Consider the following 22,246-nt stretch of genomic DNA (forward strand, 5'->3'; position numbering starts at 1 on the left):
GCCAGCGCTGGCCCCAGCTGGGCAGGTGACCCAGCCCCGCTCTCAGCTCGGGGTCCCCAGCTGGGAGTGGCAGCAGCTACGGCTGCTCCCACCTGCGCCAGGAGAACGGCCCCAGGGGGCAGCAGTTGGGCGGGGCCCAGAAGCCACCCGGGGCTGCTGCAGGCTGGGGGGGCTCTGTCATGAGAGGGGAGGGGGGTTCCACAGGTGTGACCGGGGGCGAGCCCGCCGAGACACTGTTGTAGCCACACAGAAGTGGCAGACACGGCCTGGGAGTCCAGCACTGGGCTGACAGGCGGGGGACAGCGGCCCCTCCCCAGCACCGGGCTGACAGGCGGGGGACAGAGAGAGGGGGTGGGGGTATCCGCAAGGTTCGCACAGGTACATGCACACACACACACACGCAGGCAACACACTTCTACACGTGCACACACATACAAATGCACCCACAGACCACGTACACACACACACACAGATGCACACGTGGGCGGCACACGCACACATACATGGTTGTGTATATGCACACACATGTGCATGTAAATGCACCCAGAGACCACACACACGCAGATGCACACGTGGGCGGCACACGCACACACATAGTTGTGTCTATGCACACACATGTGCATGTAAATGCACCCACAGACCACGTACACACACACAGAGATGCACACGTGGGCGGCACACGCACACATACATGGTTGTGTATATGCACACACATGTGCATGTAAATGCACCCACAGACCACGTACACACACACAGATGCACACGTGGGCGGCACACGCACACATACATAGTTGTGCATATGCACACAGAATGCACGTAAGTGCACAGGCAGCCACATACACACACGCACGTGCACACACTCGCACACACACACTGGCAGTGGCCCTGGGACAGGGCTGCGGTGTTGGGGTGCACGTCCCGGGCCAGACCTTCAGGGACTTCTGCAGAATCCCAATGGGGAAGCCCTTGGTGGGGTCAGTGGTGAGCCACAGGCGGAAGTCGGGGTGCGGCTTGGTGATCCTCTCCAGGGACTTCTCCAGGTCCTTCAGCCACCTGACCAGGAGGTGACAATTCTGCAGCATCAGCCACTGGCCGCGAGCCACGGCCGTCTCCAGCAGCTGCAGCGCCACCTGCGCAGGGGGAGGGGGAAGAGAGGCAAGGGCTTGGGCCCCGGAGCCAGAGACCCACCCCGCCCCGGGCCGGCGAGGGGGCGAAGGAGCCCTGGGAGACACGGCCCTCCACGCCCCCGCCAGTCGCACCTGCACCCCTGGGCCCCGAGGCAGGGCCCTGACCCAGGCCAGGTGCACCAGGCGGCGCGCACGCCTCTGCCCCGGCGCTTCTGGGCTCGGCCTCACAGGCGGCGGGGCAGTGCTGATGCCGAGCAGCACGGGGCAGGGGCCCAGGGAGACCGTGGTGGTGCGGGGGAGGGCCCATTGTCCTCCTAACCTTCGTTACTGCTCTGTCGGACACACACCCAACCCACACTACTGCCCGGTTAACGCGCTCCTAGCCGGCCAGCCACGGCCCAGGTGCACAGCCGCGTGTTACCTTCTCTTGACCTTGACCCATGGCGAGGAATTTGAGGCGGTTGCCTCCGAAACCACATCGCTCGGCTAACTTCATGAGGTCGCTGGCAGGGTCGGAGCCGGGGCTCAGGATGAACACGATGGGGGAGTTGGGCGTGCTCTGCTCGAAGATGGCCTCGAAGCTGATCATGGGGGGCTGCACGTACCTGGGGGCGGGAGGAGCACACTCACGAGGGCGCAGCGCCCTGGGCCGCCGCTCCAGTCCCATCCAGCCCCTGCTGGCGGCTGGGGCAAGCGCTTGGGCCCTGCTCCCGCATGGGAGACCTGGAGGAAGCTCCCGGGTCCCGGCCTCAGCCTGGCTGTTGCGACCTTCTGGGGAGCGGACCAAAGGACAGAAGCACTCTCTCCTTCCCTCTCCCTCTCTCCTTTTCTCTCCCTCTCCCTCTCCTTTTCTCTCCCTCTCTCCCTGTCACTATGCCTTTCAACTCGATAAATCTTACCAACAAAACAAACAGCTCTCCCTGGGGGACAGCTGCAGGCCGGGAGCCCGCCCGTCTGACCAGCACCGTCTCCTCCTCCTGCCTGCCGCCCTGGCGGGCTCTTTGCCCGGCCTGCCCTGTCCGGGAGCCCGGTCTCTCCACAGAGGGCCCCTCTGCCCCCCTGGCGCGGCTCAGCGCCCGCGTGTTGGGCTCAACAGGTTTATCCGGGGCTGGGCGCCTCGGCACAGAGCCTGGAGTCACCGGCCCTGGCCCGCGCACCCCACATCTTGAGTTTTGGGGTGTTAATTTCCTGCTGCTATGCCTTGCATTGGGTTTGTCCCCCAGGGCTCCTGTGCAGGAGCTTAGAAGGGGGGGTGCTCAGGGAGGCCGCCCTGGGAGGGGTTAGGGCCGCTGTCCCAGGACCACTTACAGAGCGAAGCTGCCCACGTGCCCGGCCACTGCCCTCCCCACTTCTCTGCCGATGCCGACACCAGAACCAGAACCAAATAAGTTTTTTTCTTTACGCATTACCCAGCATCAGTTATTTGGGTGTTATTTCATTTAGTTGAAAGGCAGAGAGAGAGAGAGAGAGAGATCTTCCATCCACACGTCACTCCCCAAGGGCCCCAGCAGCCAGGGCGGGCCAGGCCGGGGCCAGGAGCCAGAGTCTGCCCAGGTCTCCCGCACGGGTGCAGGGGCCCAGGCACCTGGGCCGCCATCTGCTGCCTCCTGGGCGCATCCGCAGGGGGCTGGGTCGGAGCGGAGGTGAACTCCACCCCAGGACGCGGTGTCCCTGCGGCAACTTCACCCACTGCGCTACAACCCCACCCGGTCAGCTGGGAGCGGCGGCATAAACGGACTAAGACCGTGGCCAGCACCCGAGCGTGGAGAGGTCCCATGCAGGACTCTGGGTGGCTTCCTTCAAAGCCTGGGGTCTCACCTCTCCGGCCCTCTTGCCACCTGCCGGCAGTGGCCAGGAGCTGAGCAGCTGCCTATGTGGACCAGGCCCAGACGAGGGGCCCTGCCGCAGGCCCCCCCACCCTTTCCCCCGCTGCCAGCCGCACAGGCACAGCCCTGTCTGCGACCGCGAGTCACCTCCCTGGCCTTGCACTCAAGGCCAGAGCTGCCGTGTGCTCCCGGGGCCCGCCGGGGCACACAGAGCACCTGCCACGAGCCTGGTCCCGACTGAGACACGCTACACGTGTGAACTCACACGGATCCTGCACGCTGAGACACACTGCACGTGTGAACTCACACGGATCCTGCACACTCGCTCCCCAAAACAGCTACGTGAGAGCTCTCAGCCACCTTTGCCCTGGTCACGTGTTGAAATAACGTTTTGGTGTTCTCGGTTACTAAAACACGGTGTCAAATTCTGCCGGCTGCTTTCTCTCGCGGCCACCAGGCCATCTGAAGTGGCCCGCGTGGCTCAGGTTGCATTTCTCCTGGGCACAGCCGTCTGGGGAGGCCACCGCTGGCGGGCGGGGCTCACACGGAGGGGACGTCAGGTGCGAGGCCCACAGCAGGAGGGACGCGCTTACTTCTCCCCCATCGTGAGCGTCACGTAGTCGGTCACGGCCCGGTACACGCGGTCCACGCGGAAGCAGCGCAGGACGAGCAGCCTCTGGAAGGGGGTGACGCTGCTGTCGTAACCCAGGGGGAGCGGAGACTGCTCGAGGGAGTCCAGGTCGTACCACTGGCAGGACAGAGAACACGCACCCTGCGTCAGCTCGGAGGTCGCCGCAGCCCCGCCTTCGCGCGAAGGTGCCAGCAGCCGCGGTAAAGGGACGAGGGCCTGCAGGTACGGGGACCAAGCCCAGTTCTGACCTTGGTCTCGCGTTTCCACTCCGAGGAATCACAAACGTCACAGGGAAGGACCGAGCCTTGTTCACCCCGTCAAGCACTGTTGGTGCTCAGTGACTGCTCTGGGATGTGGGGGGGGGCTGGGGGGCAGATGGACGAGTAGGGAGGTGCATGGGTGGCGTGCAGGTGGATGCATGTGTGAGTATGCGGGTGGGTGCATGGACAGACGGACAGGTAGGTGGGGTGGGAGGGTGGGCTGATGGACGGAGACAGATGGGTGGGTGGACAGACAGGTAGGTGGATGGACAGATGATAGTTGGGTGGGTGGAGGGAGGGAGGGAGGGAAGGACAGATGGATAGGTGGGGGGGTACATGGATGGAGGGACAGATGGACACTTGGGTGGGTAGAGGGATGGATGGAGGGACGGATGGGTGGGTGGGGGATGGGTAGGTGGATGGGTAGGTGGATGGGGGGTGAGTGGACAGGGAGGATAGATGCTCAGATAGGTGGATGGACAGACTGATGGTCCTCCCACGTAACTGTGACTTAGACAAGGAAGAATCCCACCCCGGCGGCTGGAAAGCACGGAGGACACTGAGCGGCCGTCACGCACTCGGGTTAAGACGCTGTGCAGGCTTGCAGATGGCCGAGGAGACGGCGCGCTCACCTCCTGCCAGGCCGCGGGGTGCTTCTCCACGTCGTCCGGGAGGTTCCCGAAGGTGTCGGGGAACAGCTCCGACAGAAGCACGATGTCTTCCCAGCCCTGCTCGGACAGCCACGCGCACGGCTTCTTCCGTCTGCTCTTCTCCAGGGAGATGTTTCCTAGCCACGACACAGCGAGCGCAGTGACCCCTCTCGCTTCCGCGGGCCACCAGCAGGGACGAGAGCAGAGAGGGGTGGCCGCTCTGAGCCCCGCACAACCTCCGAGACCTGGAGGTTGGGAACGGGCGGGCGCACGGGGAGCCACAGGCAGGAGGGAGGCGGCGGCTGTTACCTTTCAGGAAGAAATCGAGCTCCTCCTGGGGGACCCTGCCTTCCGCCTGCTCTATCTTGATGGTCATGTTGAAAGAAAACAGCAGCTTGTGCCGCTCAAACAGCCCTGCGGGACCAACGTTTGTGGGTGCCGGCGGCCCCGCGTCCGCCTCACAAACCAAAACCCTCCTGGGCGGCGGGCTGAGCCCCAGGCCCCCCGCCTGCCCCCCCACCCTGACCCTCCTGGACAGCGGGCTGAGCCCCAGGCCCCCCGCCTCCCCCCGCCACCGACCCTCCTGGGCAGCGGGCTGAGGCCCGGGCCCCCCGCCTGCCCCCCCCCCCGACCTTCCTGGGCGGCGGGCTGAGCCCCAGGCCCCCCGCCTGCCCCCACCCCCGACCCTCCTGGGCAGCGGGCTGAGCCCTGCGGGGACCTTCCTGGGCGGCGGGCTGAGCCCCAGGCCCCCCGCCTGCCCCCCCACCCACCCTCCTGGGCAGCGGGCTGAGCCCTGCCGGGACCTTCCTGGGCGGCGGGCTGAGCCCCAGGCCGCTCATCTGCCCCGCCGGGACCCTGCTGGGCGGCGGGCTGAGCCCCGCTGGGGCCCTCACCTGTGCAGCCGTAGTTGTAGATGTTGAAGGTCAGCGTGTCCATGATATTCTTCAGCCTCTTGAGGAGGATGGAGTCCGGCAGCGACTTCTTCAGGGACAGGCCGAAGACCTCCAGGAAGGCGGTCAGCGAGTGCTGGTACATGGAGTTCACCAGGGCCATCTCGGACAGGACGAAGAACAGGATGGCGCCGCGCCGGGCGGCCGGCCGGTAGCCGTCCCGCAGCCTGTCGATGTCCAGCGCCGTCTTCTCAGCCAGCTTCAGCTTCTCGGACACCTGGGGAAAGGCGCCCGTGACCCGGGGCCAGGGAGGCGGGGGCGGGGACGGGGGAGGGGGCGGGGAGGCCCCGGGCGAGTCTGGGCAGGTCCGGCTCCCTCACCTAGGCCCCGGCCTTTACTCCCAGCTCAGCTCCCCCCAGGGGGTGCAAGCCCAAGTTCAAGGGAGGAGCGAGCGCCCCCGGCCACTGGGGCTGGTCCAAGGCTGGCGCGCGACTTCAGTAACCCTCTAACCCTCACCCGGGGAGCGAGATTAGTCCTCGGTGACCCCCGAGGGCTGGGGCCCGAGGCCAGAGCAATCTTGTGACTGTGAGAGGAGCTGCAAGAGGGTGAAGCTGACCCAACAGAAGGCCCAACCCGGACACAGACACGCGTGGAGTCCCGGAGCCAGTCCTGGGCGCCTCCGCTCCCCAAGATGATGACCTTCCTTTTACTTACTTATTAAGATTTATTTATTAATTTGAGAGGCAGAGTTAGAGAGAGAGAGAGAGAGAGAAAGAGAGAAAGAGAGAGAGAGAGAGAGAGAGATCTTCCCTCTGTGGTTCACTTTCTAAATGGCCACAACGCCCAGAGCTGGGCCAGGCCATGCCAGGAGCTTCTCCCAGGTCTCCCACGTGGGTGCAGGGGCCCAGGCACTCGGGCCATTCTCACTGATTTCCCAGGTGCATGCGCAGGAAGTTGGATTGGAAGTGGAGCAGCCGGGACTCGAACCAGCGCCCACATGGGATGCCGGAGCTGCAGGCCGCGCCCTCCCTTTAACTTAAGCCACACAGGGCTGGGTTTTCCGCCCTCGTCAGTGGACAGAGGCCCTGGGAGCACCGTCAGGACGCCTCCCCTTTTCCTATCACGCAAATCCTCAGTGACTCGAAGCCCGACTCTGATGAGCTCCCAGGCGGAGGGGACGGATCCCGGGTGGACGCCCCCAGCCCCCCGGCTCCCGAGCCCCCGAGGTCACAGCTGGATTCTCCTCGGGCAGACGCGGGCACTGTGCGCCGGCCGCGGCGGCTACCTCTGTGGCCTTGGACTTGGTCTCCTCCAGGGTGTACACCAGCTCGGCGTTGTCCAGCATGTTCCCCGTGGACGTGGCCAGCTCCCGCAGGAGCGAGTCCTCCAGGTCCCGCAGCAGGTTCTTGTTGTCGCTCGTCTCCTGGATCAGGTGCTCCCGCTGCTCCTCCAGCTCGTGCCGCTCGTGGGCCACCAGCACGCTCAGCAGCTGGTCCTCCAGGCCCTTCAGTGTGACTGGGGGACACGGGTGGACCTCACCGGCTGCGGCCAGGGCAGCAGCCAGGACCTCTCCAAGCCACTGCCAGGGCTCCAGACAGAACAGGCGGCTACACGGCCACACGGAGCCAGGTGGTGCCATGAAGACGCCCCCACAAAGGAAACACCGTATGCTGGGGGCCCCGGGCTCAGGTGCTCAGCCCCTCCAGGCAGCCGGCAGACAGCCCTGGGGGAACGCGAGCAGAAACATCCAGTTCCTCTTAGAGGGTGGGAGGGGGCGGCAGGGACCCCAACCTGGCCCATGTCCGCCCATGCCCCTGTGGAGCCAGGTGGCATGGCCTGCGCCTGATCCCACGGGCTGCAGTGCTGCCCAGTGACATCCCAGTGGCTCTCCTGAGACCACCGAGGGTGAGGTCACTCCCCGCCCCGCCCCCTAGGCCCCGCCCACTCTGCCCCAGGCCTGTCTGTCCTCACCCGTGTAGTTGATCACCATGGCCTTCCCGAACACCGACGGCGGGTATCTGGGGTTGGCCAGCTTGGTGTTGAGGTAGAGCCGGAAGTTGGAGTCGTAGTCCACCTCCTTGTCTCCCAGGATGATGAACTGACGACCTTGGGTGACCTTGATGTTCTTCTCTAGGACATTGTCGATCACGGGGTCTATGTACTCGTCCACGTCGTGGAACAGGAAGGGGGTCCCGTACTTGACCGACATCTCCAGCTGCTTGAGGAAGTCGGGGTCATTGAAGGAGGCCACCTGGAAGAGAGGGGTGGCACACTGGGTGGTGGCTGGTGGCAGGGAGGGGAGCAGGCGCATAACCTGGGGGCACCCAGGGCAGACTCAGGGCAGCCCCTCGCTCCACACGCCCGGGAGACCTCAGAAGGGATCCCAACCCTCTGCCCCACTGTGCCCTAGCACCTCTGCTGGCCCTGCCTCCCTCCCTCCCCACCCAGGAACTACAAGGGACCCTGGGGAGCCGGGGGTGGGGCTGGAACGGGGGTGTGGGGGCTGAGGAGGGGCGGCCCCGGGGGGAGGAGCGCCAGGGAGCCCCATGAATCAGCACGTTTGAGCTGTCCCAGCCACGTGAGCGCTTAGAGGCACCTGCACACCTGGGCGCCGGGGCCGGCACAAGAAAAGGTAAAACTGAAAACTGCAGATTTGTCCAGCAGAAAGCACCTGGGCCCCACCACCCTCTCCTGGGTACGAGGGGGCTCTGAAAGCTGCTCAAAGGCCATTCTCTGTATTGTCGTTACCATCGTATCCGTGAGAGAGGCAGAGAACGGGATGAGCCACATCTGCCACCCACCGAGTGGCGCCCCCATGCCCGCAGCTGAAGCGGGAGCCTGGAACGCGGCCCGTGCCCACCGTGCAGGTGGCAGGACTCCTGCACGGGGCCATCACGGCTGCCTCCTGGTGTGCACCAACAGGAAGCCGGACCTGAAGTGGAGCCGGGAATCAACCCGAGGGCTCAGATAGGGACGCGGGTCTGGGCCGGAGCCGGCTGTCCGGCAACCGCCCTCGCTCTGTCTCCTGGTTCCGTTTTCCCACGAGCTGCTCAAGGCCGCTTGTGCACCCAGAGGGTTGAAGACACGGCGGCCCCAGAGCGGAGAAGCCCGGCGTTTGTCGGGTGACAGAGACACGCATGTGGCCCGGTCGTGAAAAGGAACGAGCCAGAGTGGACGGCTCTGCTGGGAGGGTGGCCGCCGACGTCCCTGCGGACGCACGGCCCCGTCCCAGAGCCCTGTGCTACAGCCGCAGAGCCGGTGGGAGACCCAGAAACTGGGCAGACGGACGCGCACGTGAGAGGCGGCTGGGGGCACCGGGGAAAGCCGGGCGCTGGCCCTCGGGAGGGCGTGGGGGACGCAGGGAAACCGCCACCGGGAGAGACTTTCAAGAGAGGGAAGCGTGGTGAGCAGCCTCTCCAGAGAGTCTGCGCCCAGGTGCAAAACCCACGCCGAGGCTCGGCCAGGACACAGCGCCAGAGGCCAGAGCTGGAAGCTGACCGGGAGGCGCCTTTCCTCCAGAGACTGCCCGTCCGGGTCCCTCCCCCCACCAGCACCCGTGAGAGGGGATGTCCCCAGGACCCAGCGGCCCCGGTAATTCCTCCTTGCCACGTCAGAGCCAGGGAACTCGGTCGGACCTCAGAGCTGGAGGAGGGCACTGCCCCAGAGGAAAGAAATTCCATTCCCGCTCCGACAGCAGCGAGAGATCAGAGACCCCTGGAAGACCGTCTCACTTCGGGTTTCAGAGCGTTTTCTAAATTCTAGAGCATCCACACCCACAACGATGGATGAAAGGGAGGAAGCAGAGGAAGGGGGGAGGGGAAGGGGGAGGGACGCAGGCCACAGCATGGACAAACAGCTCAGCACTACGCTGAGTGACAGAGCTGGACGCGAAGCTGCAGCTCCGCGACCCCTTTCCTAGGCAAATCCGCAGGGACAGGAAGTGATCCGTGACGGCCAGGGATGGGGGGGAAGGGGGGGGCAGTGGTGGAAGGTTTGGGGGCGGCGGCAGCTAAAGGAGATGCATTTCCCCGGGGGACGACACACGAGTTCTAAGATGGACCTGACGGCTGTCACACAACTTTGCCGGTGCTCGGACCCCACGCTGAACCCCGCGGTGCGTGGGTGACTTCTCCGTCAACCTGGGCTCTCGCCCTCCCTGCCCACCGTGCCTGGGCGCCCAGGGCCCCCAGGGACCTGAGAGAAGCAAGAGCTTGGCTGGGGGGTGGGGGACGCGGGAGGAGCCCCTACCCGCAGGTTGTTCTTCTCCTCCTTCCTCTTGATCCAGTTGAGGGCCTGCTGCTGGGGGTCGATGCAGAGGGGGAAGCGGCTGGCGCGGGTGGTGAGGATGCCGTTCTGCACCGAGAGCTCATCGGGGGGCAGGCCCTGGGAGCCCCACCTGCGAGGGCAGTGGGGTCTGCCTTCTGCAACAGCCCCCCCGGCCCCTGGAGACGAGCAGCCCCCCGGGCACCCTCACAGACCCTGGAGACGAGCAGCCCCCGGCACCCTCACAGCCCCTGGAGACGAGCAGCCCCCGGCACCCTCACGGACCCTGGGCACCCTCACAGACCCTGGAGACGAGCAGCCCCCGGCACCCTCACAGCCCCTGGAGACGAGCAGCCCCCGGCACCCTCAAGGACCCCGGGCACCCTCACGGACCCTGGAGACGAGCAGCCCCCGGCACCCTCACGGACCCTGGAGACGAGCAGCCCCCGGCACCCTCATGGACCCCGGGCACCCTCACGGACCCTGGAGACGAGCAGCCCCCGGCACCCTCACAGCCCCCCGGGCACCCTCACGGGCCCCGGGCGCCCGCCGCACACCTGCTGATCTCCACGTCGTCGGTGAGCAGGTTCTCCAGCCGGAAAGGCTGGCTCAGGGGGATCTCGCGCTCTCGGATGTCACTCTGCCACACCTGATTGACCATCTCGTCCCGGAACTCCCAGGTGAAGGCGCCCTCGTAGCTCAGGAAGGCGGCGCACAGCAGGCAGTCCCCCAGCAGCTTCACGCGACGATGCATCAGCTCGTCCAGGTCGCTCAGCCACCTGGGCCGGGCGGAGGCCGCCTGAGTGCCGCCTTCCGGCCACGCCCACACCCTGCTGGACCCCACGGCCCACGACCCTGCCTCGGCCACACCTATCCGGCTACCCCACCACACCCCGTAAACACCGGCCAAGGTCGTGTCCACTCCGAAAGCTAAGTGCTCGCTAGAGTGAAACGCCACGGGAATACCAGGTGTGTTCTGCGTGGGCCGCCCGCACTCCTGGTCACACGCAGCGTCCTGACAGAGAACTGGGGCCCCAAGGAGCGCAGACGAGGAAGCAAAAAGAGGAAAATGGTTCTGAACAATGAAGAACCACCACCAGGGCTGGCGCCGTGGCGTGGCGGGTACAGCCGCCGCCTGCGACACTGGCATCCGGTATGGGCGCCAGTCCTAGTCCCAGCTGCCTCACTTCCGATCCAGCTCTCTGCTGCGGCCTGGGAAAGCAGTGGAAGATGGCCCAAGTGCTTGGGCCCTGCACCCGTGTGGGACACCTGGAAGAAGCTCCTGGCTCCTGGCTACGGACTGGCTCAGCTCCAGCCATTGCAGCCATTTGGGGAGTGAACCAGCAGATAAAAGACCTCTCCCCCTCTCCCTCTCTCTCTCTCTCCCCCTCCCCCTCCATCTCTATAAACTCTGCTTTCAAATAAACAAATGCATGCGCACACACACAGAAGTAGCTGAAGCAGCTGACACCTTGCTAACAGGGCAAGGCAGAAGGAAACGTGGTTTAAAACACGCTCTCTCTGGGGAAGGGAGACCACTGGTCCATTTTGCAATTTCCCACCCCGGTGGACCCAGGGACCTCCAAGCTCAGCAAGTGCTGTCAGGGTCCCTAGTGGCCACACGTCTCCCAATGCCTGGTCAAAGACGTGGACCTAAGGCCAGCGGGGACACCGCCCAGGCCAACAGAGGCCTCCCGGGCTTCAGAGACGCTGACAACCTCCTGTTCCCACGAGCAAACACGATTCCAGCACTTTCCACACCACACCCACTCACGCCAATCGGAAACTACGCGGCCAGGTGTCATGTCTGGGAGGACACCAGCCACGGGGCCCTGCGGAGGTGTCTGTGAGTGACAGACGGGGGCTCTTCCCCCACACTCAGGAGCCGAGGACTGAAGGTCACCAGGAAGCAGACACCCCCTCCAAGGCTCCTCTCTGGGTGCTACTGGGTCTTCCTGCCTCCTTATCCCTCAGCAGTCACTCAGTAGACCCGGGGACTGGTGAAGACGGGGTCTGCGAATCGACCATTGGCCGCCTTAACCTGGACAACAGCGAATGAAGGCCTCGTCCCAGGGTCTGCAGATTTTAACACGGAATAAAGAGTGCAGGAGGTGAAAAGTTCCACAGGTGGGGTCAGCCTCAGGAGGATCGCTCGCCTGGGCGGGGGCGGGGCAAGGCAGGGGGAGGAGCCGCCTGCCTGGGCGGGGTGTGGGCAGAGCAGGGGAGGAGCCGCCTGCCTGGGCGGGGACGGGCCAAGGCAGGGGAAGGAGCCGCCTGCCTGGGCGGGGTGTGGGCGGAGCAGGGGAGGAGCTGCCTGCCTGGGCGGGGTGTGGGCGGAGCAGGGGAGGAGCCGCCTGCCTGGGCGGGGTGTGGGTGGAGCAGGGGAGGAGCCGCCTGCCTGGGCGGGGTGTGGGCGGAGGAGGGGAGGAGCCACCTGACTGGGTGGGGGCGGGGCAAGGCAGGGGGAGGAGCCGCCTGCCTGGGCGGGGTGTGGGCGGAGCAGGGGAGGAGCTGCCTGCCTGGGCAGGGTGTGGGCGGAGCAGGGGAGGAACCACCTGCCTGGGCGGGGTGTGGGCGGAGCAGGGCAGGAGCTGCCTGCCTGGGCAGGGTGTGGGCGGAGCAGGGGAGGAACCACCTGCCTGGGCGGGGTGTGGGCGGAGCAGGGGAGGAGCCGCCTGCCTGGGCGGGGTGTGGGCGGAGCAGGGGAGGAGCCACCTGACTGGGTGGGGGCGGGGCAAGGCAGGGGGAGGAGCTGCCTGCCTGGGTGGGGTGTGGGCGGAGCAGGGGAGCAGCCGCCCGCTGGGGTGGGATGGGCAGGGGTAGGAGGGCAGCCCGCCGCCGAGCTGACCTGACGTTCTCGGACCCCAGCCCCGAGATGAGCTTGTCGGCGGCGATCAGCCGCCTCTCCATGATCTCGGCTTCTTCCTGCAGCTTCTGCTTCTCCAGGATGGCGGCCTCGTACTTGGCGCCCAGCGCCTCCAGTTCTCTTTGGATGGCAGCCAGCTCGTTCTGGATCCGCTCGAGCTCCCGTTTGGTGAGGTAGAAGTTCCGCTCCAGCCTGGCCACCTGCCGGAGGGCGCTTCAGTCGCCGCGGTGCCCACCGAGGCCCCTCTCGGGGCACAGGCCCCCCGTCCAGCTCCACGTCCCAGTTCAGATGTCTGCTGGGCTGCCTGTGACTCCACCCAAGAACCCAGCAGCTGGTCCCACTGTGGGTTCTAACTCTCGAGTCATAAAGCAGGACTTCAAAAGGCGGGATCCACCTTATGACCGTGTCCTCAGGGACACTGCAGGGTGCTGGGGGAGCCTGGGGCACCGCTGAGCACCCCACAATGCCAACGACTGACCCACCACAGAGAACCATGGGGTGGGGCTCGGAAACCCACATCTCTTTAAAGTTTTATGGCCTGATTTTATTTATTTGAAAGGCAGAGAGAGAAAGAGACTGGTCTTCCATCTGCCAGTTCAGCCGCCGAATGCCCACAGCAGCCACGGCTGGGCCAGGCCAAAGCCAGGAGCCCAAAACTGAATCCAGGTGGCAGGGACTCAAGGACCAGGGGTGTGGGTCAGCAGGAAGCCAGGACTGGGCTGCAGGCAGGGCCGTGACCCCCGCCCAAAGGACCCTGGAGACCTCACATGGAGCCGGGTTCTATCGCTGAGAGTGGACTCGCAGGGCGGTGGGGGAGACGTGGCCGTGGCCACACAAGGGGCCGTACCTTCTCTCTCTTGGGCTTGATTTCTCTGAAGACGTCGCAGTAGCCCATGACGGCCTCAACAAACTTCAGCATCCCCAGCCCAGCCTTGCTCACGGCCTCCATCTCCTCGATGGTGGTGTTGAGGGTCCGCAAGAGGCCTGGGGAACAGGGTGGGGTGGGGTGGGGGCCGTCAGCTACCCCCAGGAAAGTGGGGCGGGTTCATCAGTGTGGCCAAACCACACGGAGCACATGGGAGGCCTGTCACGGCCACCTAGGGCGTCCCACGACCCATGACCTCCGAGCATCGCAGGGAGGGGCACGCAGGGCTCAGGCAGCAGCCAGTTGGGATTCGGGGTGGGGGGGGTCTGTCCCCTGCGCTTGCGAAGTGGGCAGGGCTGCAGCCTTCCACAGCCAAAGACGGGGCCAGAGACTACCAGCTGACAGGAAGTGGCAGGAGGTCAGGTCACAGCCGCCCTGGGCATAGCCACACCCAGGTGGGCCCCTAAAGAGGGTCTGCTCTCCCCTCTGCCCTACAGGGGCTGCCATTTCCCTCTGTCCTCCACAGCCCCGCCTCCTCCCCGCAGCCCCACCTCCTCTCCACAGCCCTGCCTCCTCCCTTCACAGCCCTGCCTCCTCTCTGCGGCCCCACCTCCTCCCTCCGCCACACGCTCTCACTCTTGATGTTTTTCACTTGGCTCTGGGAGATGGCATCGAAGTCAAGCTCCATGAGTGAGCGCAGGAAGTTGGGGTCGGACATCATGCCCTTGGCCGTCTTCCAGTTGAGCTCCTTGTAGCCCTTCATGATGAGGATGCACTCGCACACGGTCTGCACCTGCTTCGGGGGCTTTGCGAACGACCTGGGGAGGAAAGAGGGAACGGCAGGTGTCACTTCAGCCAGCAGGAGTCCCCCCAGCCAGCAGATGTCACCTTGGCCAGCAGGAGTCACCTCTGGCTAGCAGGAGTCACCCCCGGCCAGCAGGTGTCACACTTGGCCAGCAGGAGTCACCCCTGGCCAGCAGGCATCACCCCAGCCAGCAGGCATCACCCCCATCAGCAGGCGTCACCTCCACCAGCAGGCGTCACCCCCACCAGCAGGCGTCACCCCCATCAGCAAGCGTCACCCCCATCAGCAGGCATCACCCCCATCAGCAGGTGTCACTCCCATCAGCAGGCGTCACCCTGGCCAGTAGGCATCACCCCCATCAGCAGGTGTCACCCCCATCAGCAGGCATCACCCCCATCAGCAGGTGTCACCCCCATCAGCAGGCGTCACCCCGGCCAGTAGGCATCACCCCCATCAGCAGGTGTCACCCCCATCAGCAGGCATCACCCCGGCCAGCAGGCATCACTCTGGCCAGCAGGTGGCCCCAGGAGGGCACCAGGGAGCCTCGATCCCAACAGCAATGTGGGCTCTTGGCCGGGCACTTCCCTGAGGGCAGGTATGGGTCTCACCTAGCAGGCTGAAATCGCGTGGTGGGGTCATCAGATTCAAACCCAGGCTGCCCAGAATCAGCACTGCAGGGTGGAGCCTGAGACCACACTGTGGTTACAACGGGGTGATTCCTCAGCCTCTAAGCAGTGGCTGCTGTGGCCATCAGCACTGTCATAATCTCTGTCATCATGTCTCCCCAGGCACCATGAAGAGTCGGGCTCCAGGGCTTGGGTGCCCTGCTCTGTTCTCACAGCCTGGGAGGCCTGGGAGAATTGGGGTCCCCTGGGCTCTTGTGAGGCTGGGCCACCCCTTCATGGCACTCTTCGGCTTAGCGGAAGCTGGCCAGTCACTGCTTCTCCAACACCCAGACCCCCAAAAGGAAGAGGAGGGGGACAGCTGTGCTGGCACAAAGCCCAGGAGTCCTGAGCCAGCCTTGCAGGCACTGCCTGGCCTTGGTCTCCTGCGGCCGGCGGTGGGCGGAGGTCACGGGCTCCACAAAGCCGTGAGGAAGGCAGAAGCTGGAGGAGGGAGCAGAGCAGAAACGAAAGTGAGGGAGCAGGAGGGAGAAGCGCGGGGGTGAGCACGGCCCCTGCAGGGGTGGGCGCCTGGGCAGAGCCCAGCCTGGTGAGGAGGCGACAGAGGCAGAGAGAGAGGAGGAGCAAGAGACACAGAGAGAGAAATCGAGGCAGACACAGAGCGTGGCAGAGCGAGAGAGGAACGGCTGACCAAGGCCTTTCTGCCCTGGGAAAACCCCCCACCGCCCACCCAGGACTCTGCCCACGCCCACAGACAGCGCGGGGAGGGCACCACACAGCCCGGGGACAAGCCGGGGCACCGGCCAGGAGGCAGGGCAAGCCCAGTGCCAGCACGGCCCTGAGTCATGAAGGAGACGCTCCTTAGGCCGGCACAGGCTGTCGGGGGAGCTGGCACCGCTGCCGACTGCCTGTGAAGCTTTCCTGGGGGTAGGGAGGGGGCCTCAGCACAGCCCTTCCTTCCCCACCTCCTCGGACGCCACTTCTCGGTGCACGGTGCACCGGGGCCACCTGGGGGAACAGCTCCAGCCCCGACCGCGGGCCGGTCCACTGCCCACCAGCCCCGGGGCCTGCTCAGAGCCGACGGGCAGGAGCCGACACTCAGCCGCTATCCAGCAAAGGAAAGGAAGGGGAGGAGAATCCGAGGCCAGCAGCAGAGGGAGCCCTGCACCCCGGCCGGCAGAGGAGCGCCGGCCTCCGGCGGGCGTGCAGCCGGTGACTGAGATGGCGCTCGGGGACCTCCAAGTCCCAGATCAGAGCTCCCAGGGTCAAGCACCCCCTCCACTCTGGCCCAACTCCCACCTCATGCGCACCCTAGTGTGTGCAGTGATGGCTCAAGCAGTGGGGTCCCCACCACATCCACGTGGGACAGCAGGATGGACAGCTGCCCAGCCCTGCCTACTGAGGGTATTCAGGGAGTAACCTGCCACATAAAAATAAGCAGGGAAAACACACACACACATGTACGCATGTCCCCCACGGGCAAACACGCACACACATGCACGCATGTACCCCACGGGCAAACACACACACATGCACGCATGTACCCCATGGGCAAACACACACACACATGTACACATGTACCCCACAGCAAACACGCACACATGCATGCATGTACCCCACAGGCAAACACACACATGTACACATGTACCCCACAGGCAAACACACGCACACATGCACACATGTACCCCACAGCAAACACGCACACATGCATGCATGTACCCCACAGGCAAACACACACATGTACACATGTACCCCACAGGCAAACACACGCACACATGCACACATGTACCCCACAGCAAACACACACACACATGCACGCATGTACCCCACGGGCAAACACACTCACACATGCACGCATGTACCCCACGGGCAAACACACGCACACATGCACGCATGTACCCCACGGGCAAACACACTCACACATGCACGCATGTACCCCACGGGCAAACACGCACACACATGCACGCATGTACCCCACGGGCAAACACGCACACACATGCACGCATGTACCCCACAGGCAAACACACACATGCACACATGTACCCCACGGGCAAACACACACACATGTATGCATGTACCTCACGGGCAAACACACACATGTACACATGTACCCCACGGGCAAACAACACATACATGCATGCATGTACCCCACGGGCAAACACACGCACACATGCACACATGTACCCCACAGGCAAACACACACACACATGCATGCATGTACCCCACAGGCAAACACGCACACATGCACGCATGTACCCCACAGGCAAACACACACACATGCATGCATGTACCCCACGGGCACACACTCACACATGCACGCATGTACCCCACGGGCAAACACACGCACACATGCACACATGTACCCCACAGGCAAACACACACATGCACGCATGTACCCCACAGGCAAACACACACATGCACGCATGTACCCCACTGGCAAACACACACATGTACACATGTACCCCACGGGCAAACACGCACACATACACACACATGCGTGCACCTCACGGGCAAACACGTGTACACATGTACCCCACGGGCACACACACATGTGCGCATGTACCCCACGGGCAAACACACACATGCACGCACCCCACAGGCAAATATGCACACACGTGTGTGCACCCCATGAGCAAACACACACACATGCACACACATGCGTGCACCCCACGGGCAAACAGGAAAATGCTCTGCCACTCACGGCACAGATAAACACCAAGGATGCAGCCTCCCCTCCCAGCGCCTGGGCCCAGCACCCAGCTCCAGCTCATCCCCCGAAATGGGCGCTCAGCCTAGCAGTGAAGACGCCTGCCTGCCCCTCCCAGCGCCTGGGCCCAGGCCCCTGCTCCAGCCTGGCAGGCAGCAGGTGGCGGCTCAGGTCCTCGGGCTCCTGTCACCCACATGGGAGACCTGAATTGAGTTCCCAGCCCCTGGCTTTGGCCCAGCCCAGGCATTGTGGCCTTTGGGGCGTGAACCAGCGGATGAGAGCCCTCTGCTTCCCAAATAAGAGAAAAACAGTAAAGCTGACCTCCCCGCCATACAACAAGCTCCTGGACATGCGTAGGGAAACGACAGTGAACCACGACCCAAACACGCACAAAGCACACGACAGTGAACCACTACCCAAACACGGACAAAGCACACGACAGTGAACCACTACCCAAACACAGACAAAGCACACGACAGTGAACCACGACCCAAACACGCACAAAGCACACGACAGTGAACCTCTACCCAAACACGCACAAAGCACACGACAGTGAACCACGACCCAAACACGCACAAAGCACACGACAGTGAACCACGACCCAAACACAGACAAAGCACACGACAGTGAACCACGACCCAAACACGCACAAAGCACACGACAGTGAACCTCTACCCAAACACGCACAAAGCACACGACAGTGAACCTCTACCCAAACACGCACAAAGCACACGACAGTGAACCTCTACCCAAACACGCACAAAGCACACGACAGTTCACAGGAAAGGAGATCCGTGCAATTGCCACAGTGACTTCCAGACATGAGGACCCCCCCCCACGCGTAGGAGAAATGCAAATCAAAATGAGACCCTTTCTGCTAAGAAAGCAACATCCCAGCACTGCACTGCGCCCCCTGTTGGTGAGGCCGTAAAAAGGCAGGCACTCTGGAAGTCCACCCGCCAGGAGGCCAGCTCCGTGTGCACCCCCAGCCTGGGCAGTGCCACCTCCAGAACCGAAGCCGCAGGTGGACCTGCCCAGCGCGTGGTGGAGCTCGGTCTGGCTTGGTCTCCGCCAGGCTGTCGGTAAAGCAGGGGCTGCCGGGTTAGCTGGGCGCAGGCAGCCTAGAAGTGGGGGAGGGGGCTTCGCCGCACTCCCCCCTGCAGAGTTCCAGTGTGCACCAGGACTGCAGGTGTTCCGCGTTCTCCAAAGCCTCGGGATCCACGGTCAGGGGCCGGCGCTGTGGCGTAGCCAGTAAAGCTTCCACCTGCAGTGCCGGCATCCCAGATGGGCACTGGTTCAAGTCCCAGCTGCTCCTCTTTCCACCCAGCTCTCTGCTGTGGTCTGGGAAAGCAGTGGAGGATGGTCCAAGTCCTTGGGCCCCTGCACCCGTGTGGGAGACCTGGAAGAAGCTCCTGGCTCCTGGCTTTGGCCAGGTCCAAACCCGGCTGTTGCGGCCACCTAGGTAGCGAGCCAGCAGATGGAAGACCTCTTTCTGTAACTCTGACCTTCAAATAAATCTTTAAAAACAAACAAACAAACAAACAAACAGGAATCCAAGGTCAGGTGCCAAGGAGACCCTTGCGTACCCGGGTCCTTGACCAGGGAGAAAAACCCTCGGAGTGGGCGCTTGGCACAGTGGCCAAGCCACCACCTGGGAATCCCAGCTCCCGGCGTCAGCCTAGGCCGGGCCAGGCATCCGGGGGTGAACAGCCAGATGGGAGGGCTTCCTGCGTCCAGGAATAAGCATGAGAGGAACGTGGAGTCCTCTGACGGATACAGGCTGAATGAACGGCGCAGCGGCCGCCACCGTGCGACTCTTCCCAGCATGCCTTCTCAAGGCCGTCACCCGGGTAACAGCTGATGCTGGCACGGCACTGGCCTTGTGCCCGTGGCTGTGACAGCTCCTCACCCGGGAGCCCTGTGGTCTCCAGAGAGGACCAAAGACCCTGAGACAGTGGTACAGTGACAGCATCCTTGGTTCACAGGGAGGATGGGTGCCCCGCCGAGGGCCACTTGGCACCGGGGGGCGGCCCCAGGCTGTGTGTTCCCTGCTCTCACCGCGGCGTCCAACACAGCACCCCGGGGTGAGCCAGGCCCGTCACGACGCCTGCCTAACTTCAGGGGACGCCTCACGCTCCCCGGGATCCCGGGGAAGCCAGGGGTCGATGGGGGGCACAGCCCCTCCCTCCAAAGACACCCCCTCACGGTCCTCCCAGCCGTCTGCTCTCAGTGCCCAAGTCCTACGACCCTGGAAAATGCGCCGCGACTACGCCGCCCACCACCCAGCCTCAGTCTCTCCGCTCAGCACCGACCGTCACACACCCATCCCCGAGCCCCCCACCCCTGAGCGCCACGCTCTGCAGAGCTCAGCACGCGGCCTCCCCGACGTCTCCGGCTGTGCTCCTTCCCGGAGCAGTGAGCAGATTCTGTGTGCGAATTCACCTGCGTTTCACCCACAGGGCCACACGGGCTCCCACGGGGCTCCCACAGGGAACACGGGGAGCGCAGGGAAACCCGAGGGAGCGGGCAGCTGGGAAGGCCGAGCAGCGGCCAGCCACATGGGGGAGGGGCTGGGTGGGCAATGCAGGGCATCTCCCTGCTAAGGCACCGTGGAGATCCATGACAGTGCCCCGGGGAGACCAGGCCGTGCAGGGTGCTGTGCGCGGTGTGGGTCGTGCGGGGGCCGCGCTGGGGGTGACTCGCCGCCTCCCCTGCCTCCTTCCTGACGGTAGGAGCCCCCTCTGCTTCTGGGACATCACTTCACACAGTGAGCTGCAAGGCGCCTGCCCCTCCCCCCACTCAGCTAGAATGGCTCCCTGGCCTTTGTTACAGGTGTGCAGGACGCTTGGGCGTGGTTTCGGTGCCAAGGGCGGGCTGCCCGTCCCCGTCCCCGGCCCCGTCTCAGTCTGCAGGTGGGGGCAGTTAACAGTTCCTGAGAGGGAGAGCTGAGCCCCCCGCCCACCCGAGGGCCACGATCAGCACGGCCCAGGCGCACCGGGCGTCCGCAGCGGCCGCCGGATCTCGGCCCTGGAGCACCTGGCGGCGGCGGCTACCTGATCTCGGTGACGTCCGACTTGTCCAGCTTCTGCAGCTCCAGCTTGGCGGCCTCCAGGACGGGCATGACTTCGGCCAGCGCCGTCTCGGCCTCGGTCTTCTCCACGGCGATGATCTTGTTCTGCTCCTCCACCTCCATGGCCTTCTCCTCCGCCAGCTGCTTCTTCTCCTCGGCTGCGGGGGAGGGGCGGTCAGGGCAGCCGGTGCGGGAGGACGCGCTCGCCACGGCCCGCGTGTCCTGGGCCCACGGGCAGCCCCGGGAGTCCTGGTGGGACGGCAACCCTCGCAACACCTGGGCGGCTGCTCTGACCCTGGCCTTCCCCGGGGGGCCACGGGGCCCCGGCCGTTCCCTCCCGGGGCGGCCACAGGCTCCGAGAGGGCTCCTGCCCCACAGTGCTGGCTGCAGACTCCCATCTGCCCCTCCTGCTCCCGGCCACACCCCCAGGCGCCTCCCCCCGCCTCTCCCCACCTCAATCCCCTTCTCCCAGGTTCCTCAGGCCCAGCTGGACAGCTGCCCTCTTTGAGGGGGCCCGGCCGCTCAGGCCCACTCAACCATCCCTCAGCTCAGCTAACTGGCATCATGACCCCAGCGCTCTGCAGCTGCCTCACTAAGGCGGACGCATCTCCCCTGCCTGCTCCTCCACGCCCACGCCACGGCCAAGTGGCAGGCTTGGAGTCCTGGAGCAGGAGCATGGATGCAGAGCGAGGGGCGTGGGCGCCCTCAGGAGGGAGGAAGAGGAACTGCAGGTGTTGCAGGGCAGGGGACGGCAGGGACCTGGGGGCCACGCCGCATACTCACACTGGGCACATGCAGGGAGAGCCACCTGAGCCGGAGATACGTGGGAACCACCCCACCTGCGGAGCGCCCCAGCTCAGCAAGCCAGGTGCCAGGTAGAGACTGGGGTGTCCCCTCCTCACCACGGGCTGGGACCCCACAGCACAGGCCCAGGAGCAGAACAAAACTCGCAATTCTGGGACTATCGCTGTGGCGTAGCGGGTAAAGCCCTGCCCGGCAGTGCCGGCATCCCACATGGGTGCCGGTTTGTGTCCCGGCTGCTCCACTTCCAATCCAGCTCCCTGCTGATGGCCTGGGAAAAGCAGAGGAAGATGGCCCCGGCACCCCACACAGGAGACTCAGATGAGGCTCCTGGCTCCTGGCTCAGGCCTGGCTGTTGCAGCCATTTAGGGAGAGAACCAGCAGATGGAAGATCTGTCTCTTTCTAACTCTGCCTTTCACAACAATAAAATAAATGCCAAAAAAAAAAAAAAAGTCACAGTTCAAGTATGGAGCGTGTGGACTGCGACCGCTCTCCCAGCGTCATCAAACTGGAGATCTCTAGGTGGGACCACAGCCAGGCAGGGGCCCTCTGCCAGGCCAGCTGCCTCCATTGCACGGAGCAGAGACCGACACGGTCAGGTCAGGAGAAATGAGACCTCATCGGAAGGAGCCGAGCTAATGCGCGGAAACGCGGGGCTGAAAGTCAGGGATGGGGTAGCCGGGGCCCAGGGCTGGAATCAGCCCATCCCGGGCAGTGGGTGCTGTCACCTGGCGGCTGCTAGGGTGACAGGGTGGAGGGGCAGGCAGGGCGAGCGGCTGAGAATGGGCGGGAAAGGTTGCCGACAACAGAAATGATAGCAGCGGGAGCCCAGAGGCCCCGAGAGAGGGCTGCGGGCCGTGT

The 22,246-nt window shown here is 64.5% G+C and overlaps 1 protein-coding gene across 1 annotated transcript in view; it reads right to left on the bottom strand.

The window, feature by feature from the left end:
* Nucleotides 1-22,246, bottom strand: part of DNAH10 (dynein axonemal heavy chain 10) — a 124,339-nt gene that overhangs the window by 5,167 nt on the left and 96,926 nt on the right. The window contains exons 57-70 of the mRNA XM_070066093.2: nucleotides 20,567-20,741; nucleotides 14,015-14,196; nucleotides 13,361-13,497; nucleotides 12,496-12,713; nucleotides 10,205-10,426; nucleotides 9,633-9,780; nucleotides 7,356-7,635; nucleotides 6,670-6,899; nucleotides 5,388-5,661; nucleotides 4,804-4,908; nucleotides 4,477-4,631; nucleotides 3,547-3,701; nucleotides 1,549-1,732; nucleotides 930-1,130 (exon numbers count right to left, since the gene is read on the bottom strand). Coding sequence (XP_069922194.2) covers nucleotides 930-1,130; nucleotides 1,549-1,732; nucleotides 3,547-3,701; nucleotides 4,477-4,631; nucleotides 4,804-4,908; nucleotides 5,388-5,661; nucleotides 6,670-6,899; nucleotides 7,356-7,635; nucleotides 9,633-9,780; nucleotides 10,205-10,426; nucleotides 12,496-12,713; nucleotides 13,361-13,497; nucleotides 14,015-14,196; nucleotides 20,567-20,741 — 2,666 coding nt within the window. The remainder of the gene's footprint in view (nucleotides 1-929; nucleotides 1,131-1,548; nucleotides 1,733-3,546; nucleotides 3,702-4,476; nucleotides 4,632-4,803; nucleotides 4,909-5,387; nucleotides 5,662-6,669; nucleotides 6,900-7,355; nucleotides 7,636-9,632; nucleotides 9,781-10,204; nucleotides 10,427-12,495; nucleotides 12,714-13,360; nucleotides 13,498-14,014; nucleotides 14,197-20,566; nucleotides 20,742-22,246) is intronic.

Source organism: Oryctolagus cuniculus, chromosome 21 (genome assembly GCF_051225735.1).
Source record: "Oryctolagus cuniculus isolate XC-2025 breed Fujian yellow rabbit chromosome 21, ASM5122573v1, whole genome shotgun sequence".
Classification (NCBI taxonomy): Eukaryota; Metazoa; Chordata; class Mammalia; order Lagomorpha; family Leporidae; genus Oryctolagus; species Oryctolagus cuniculus.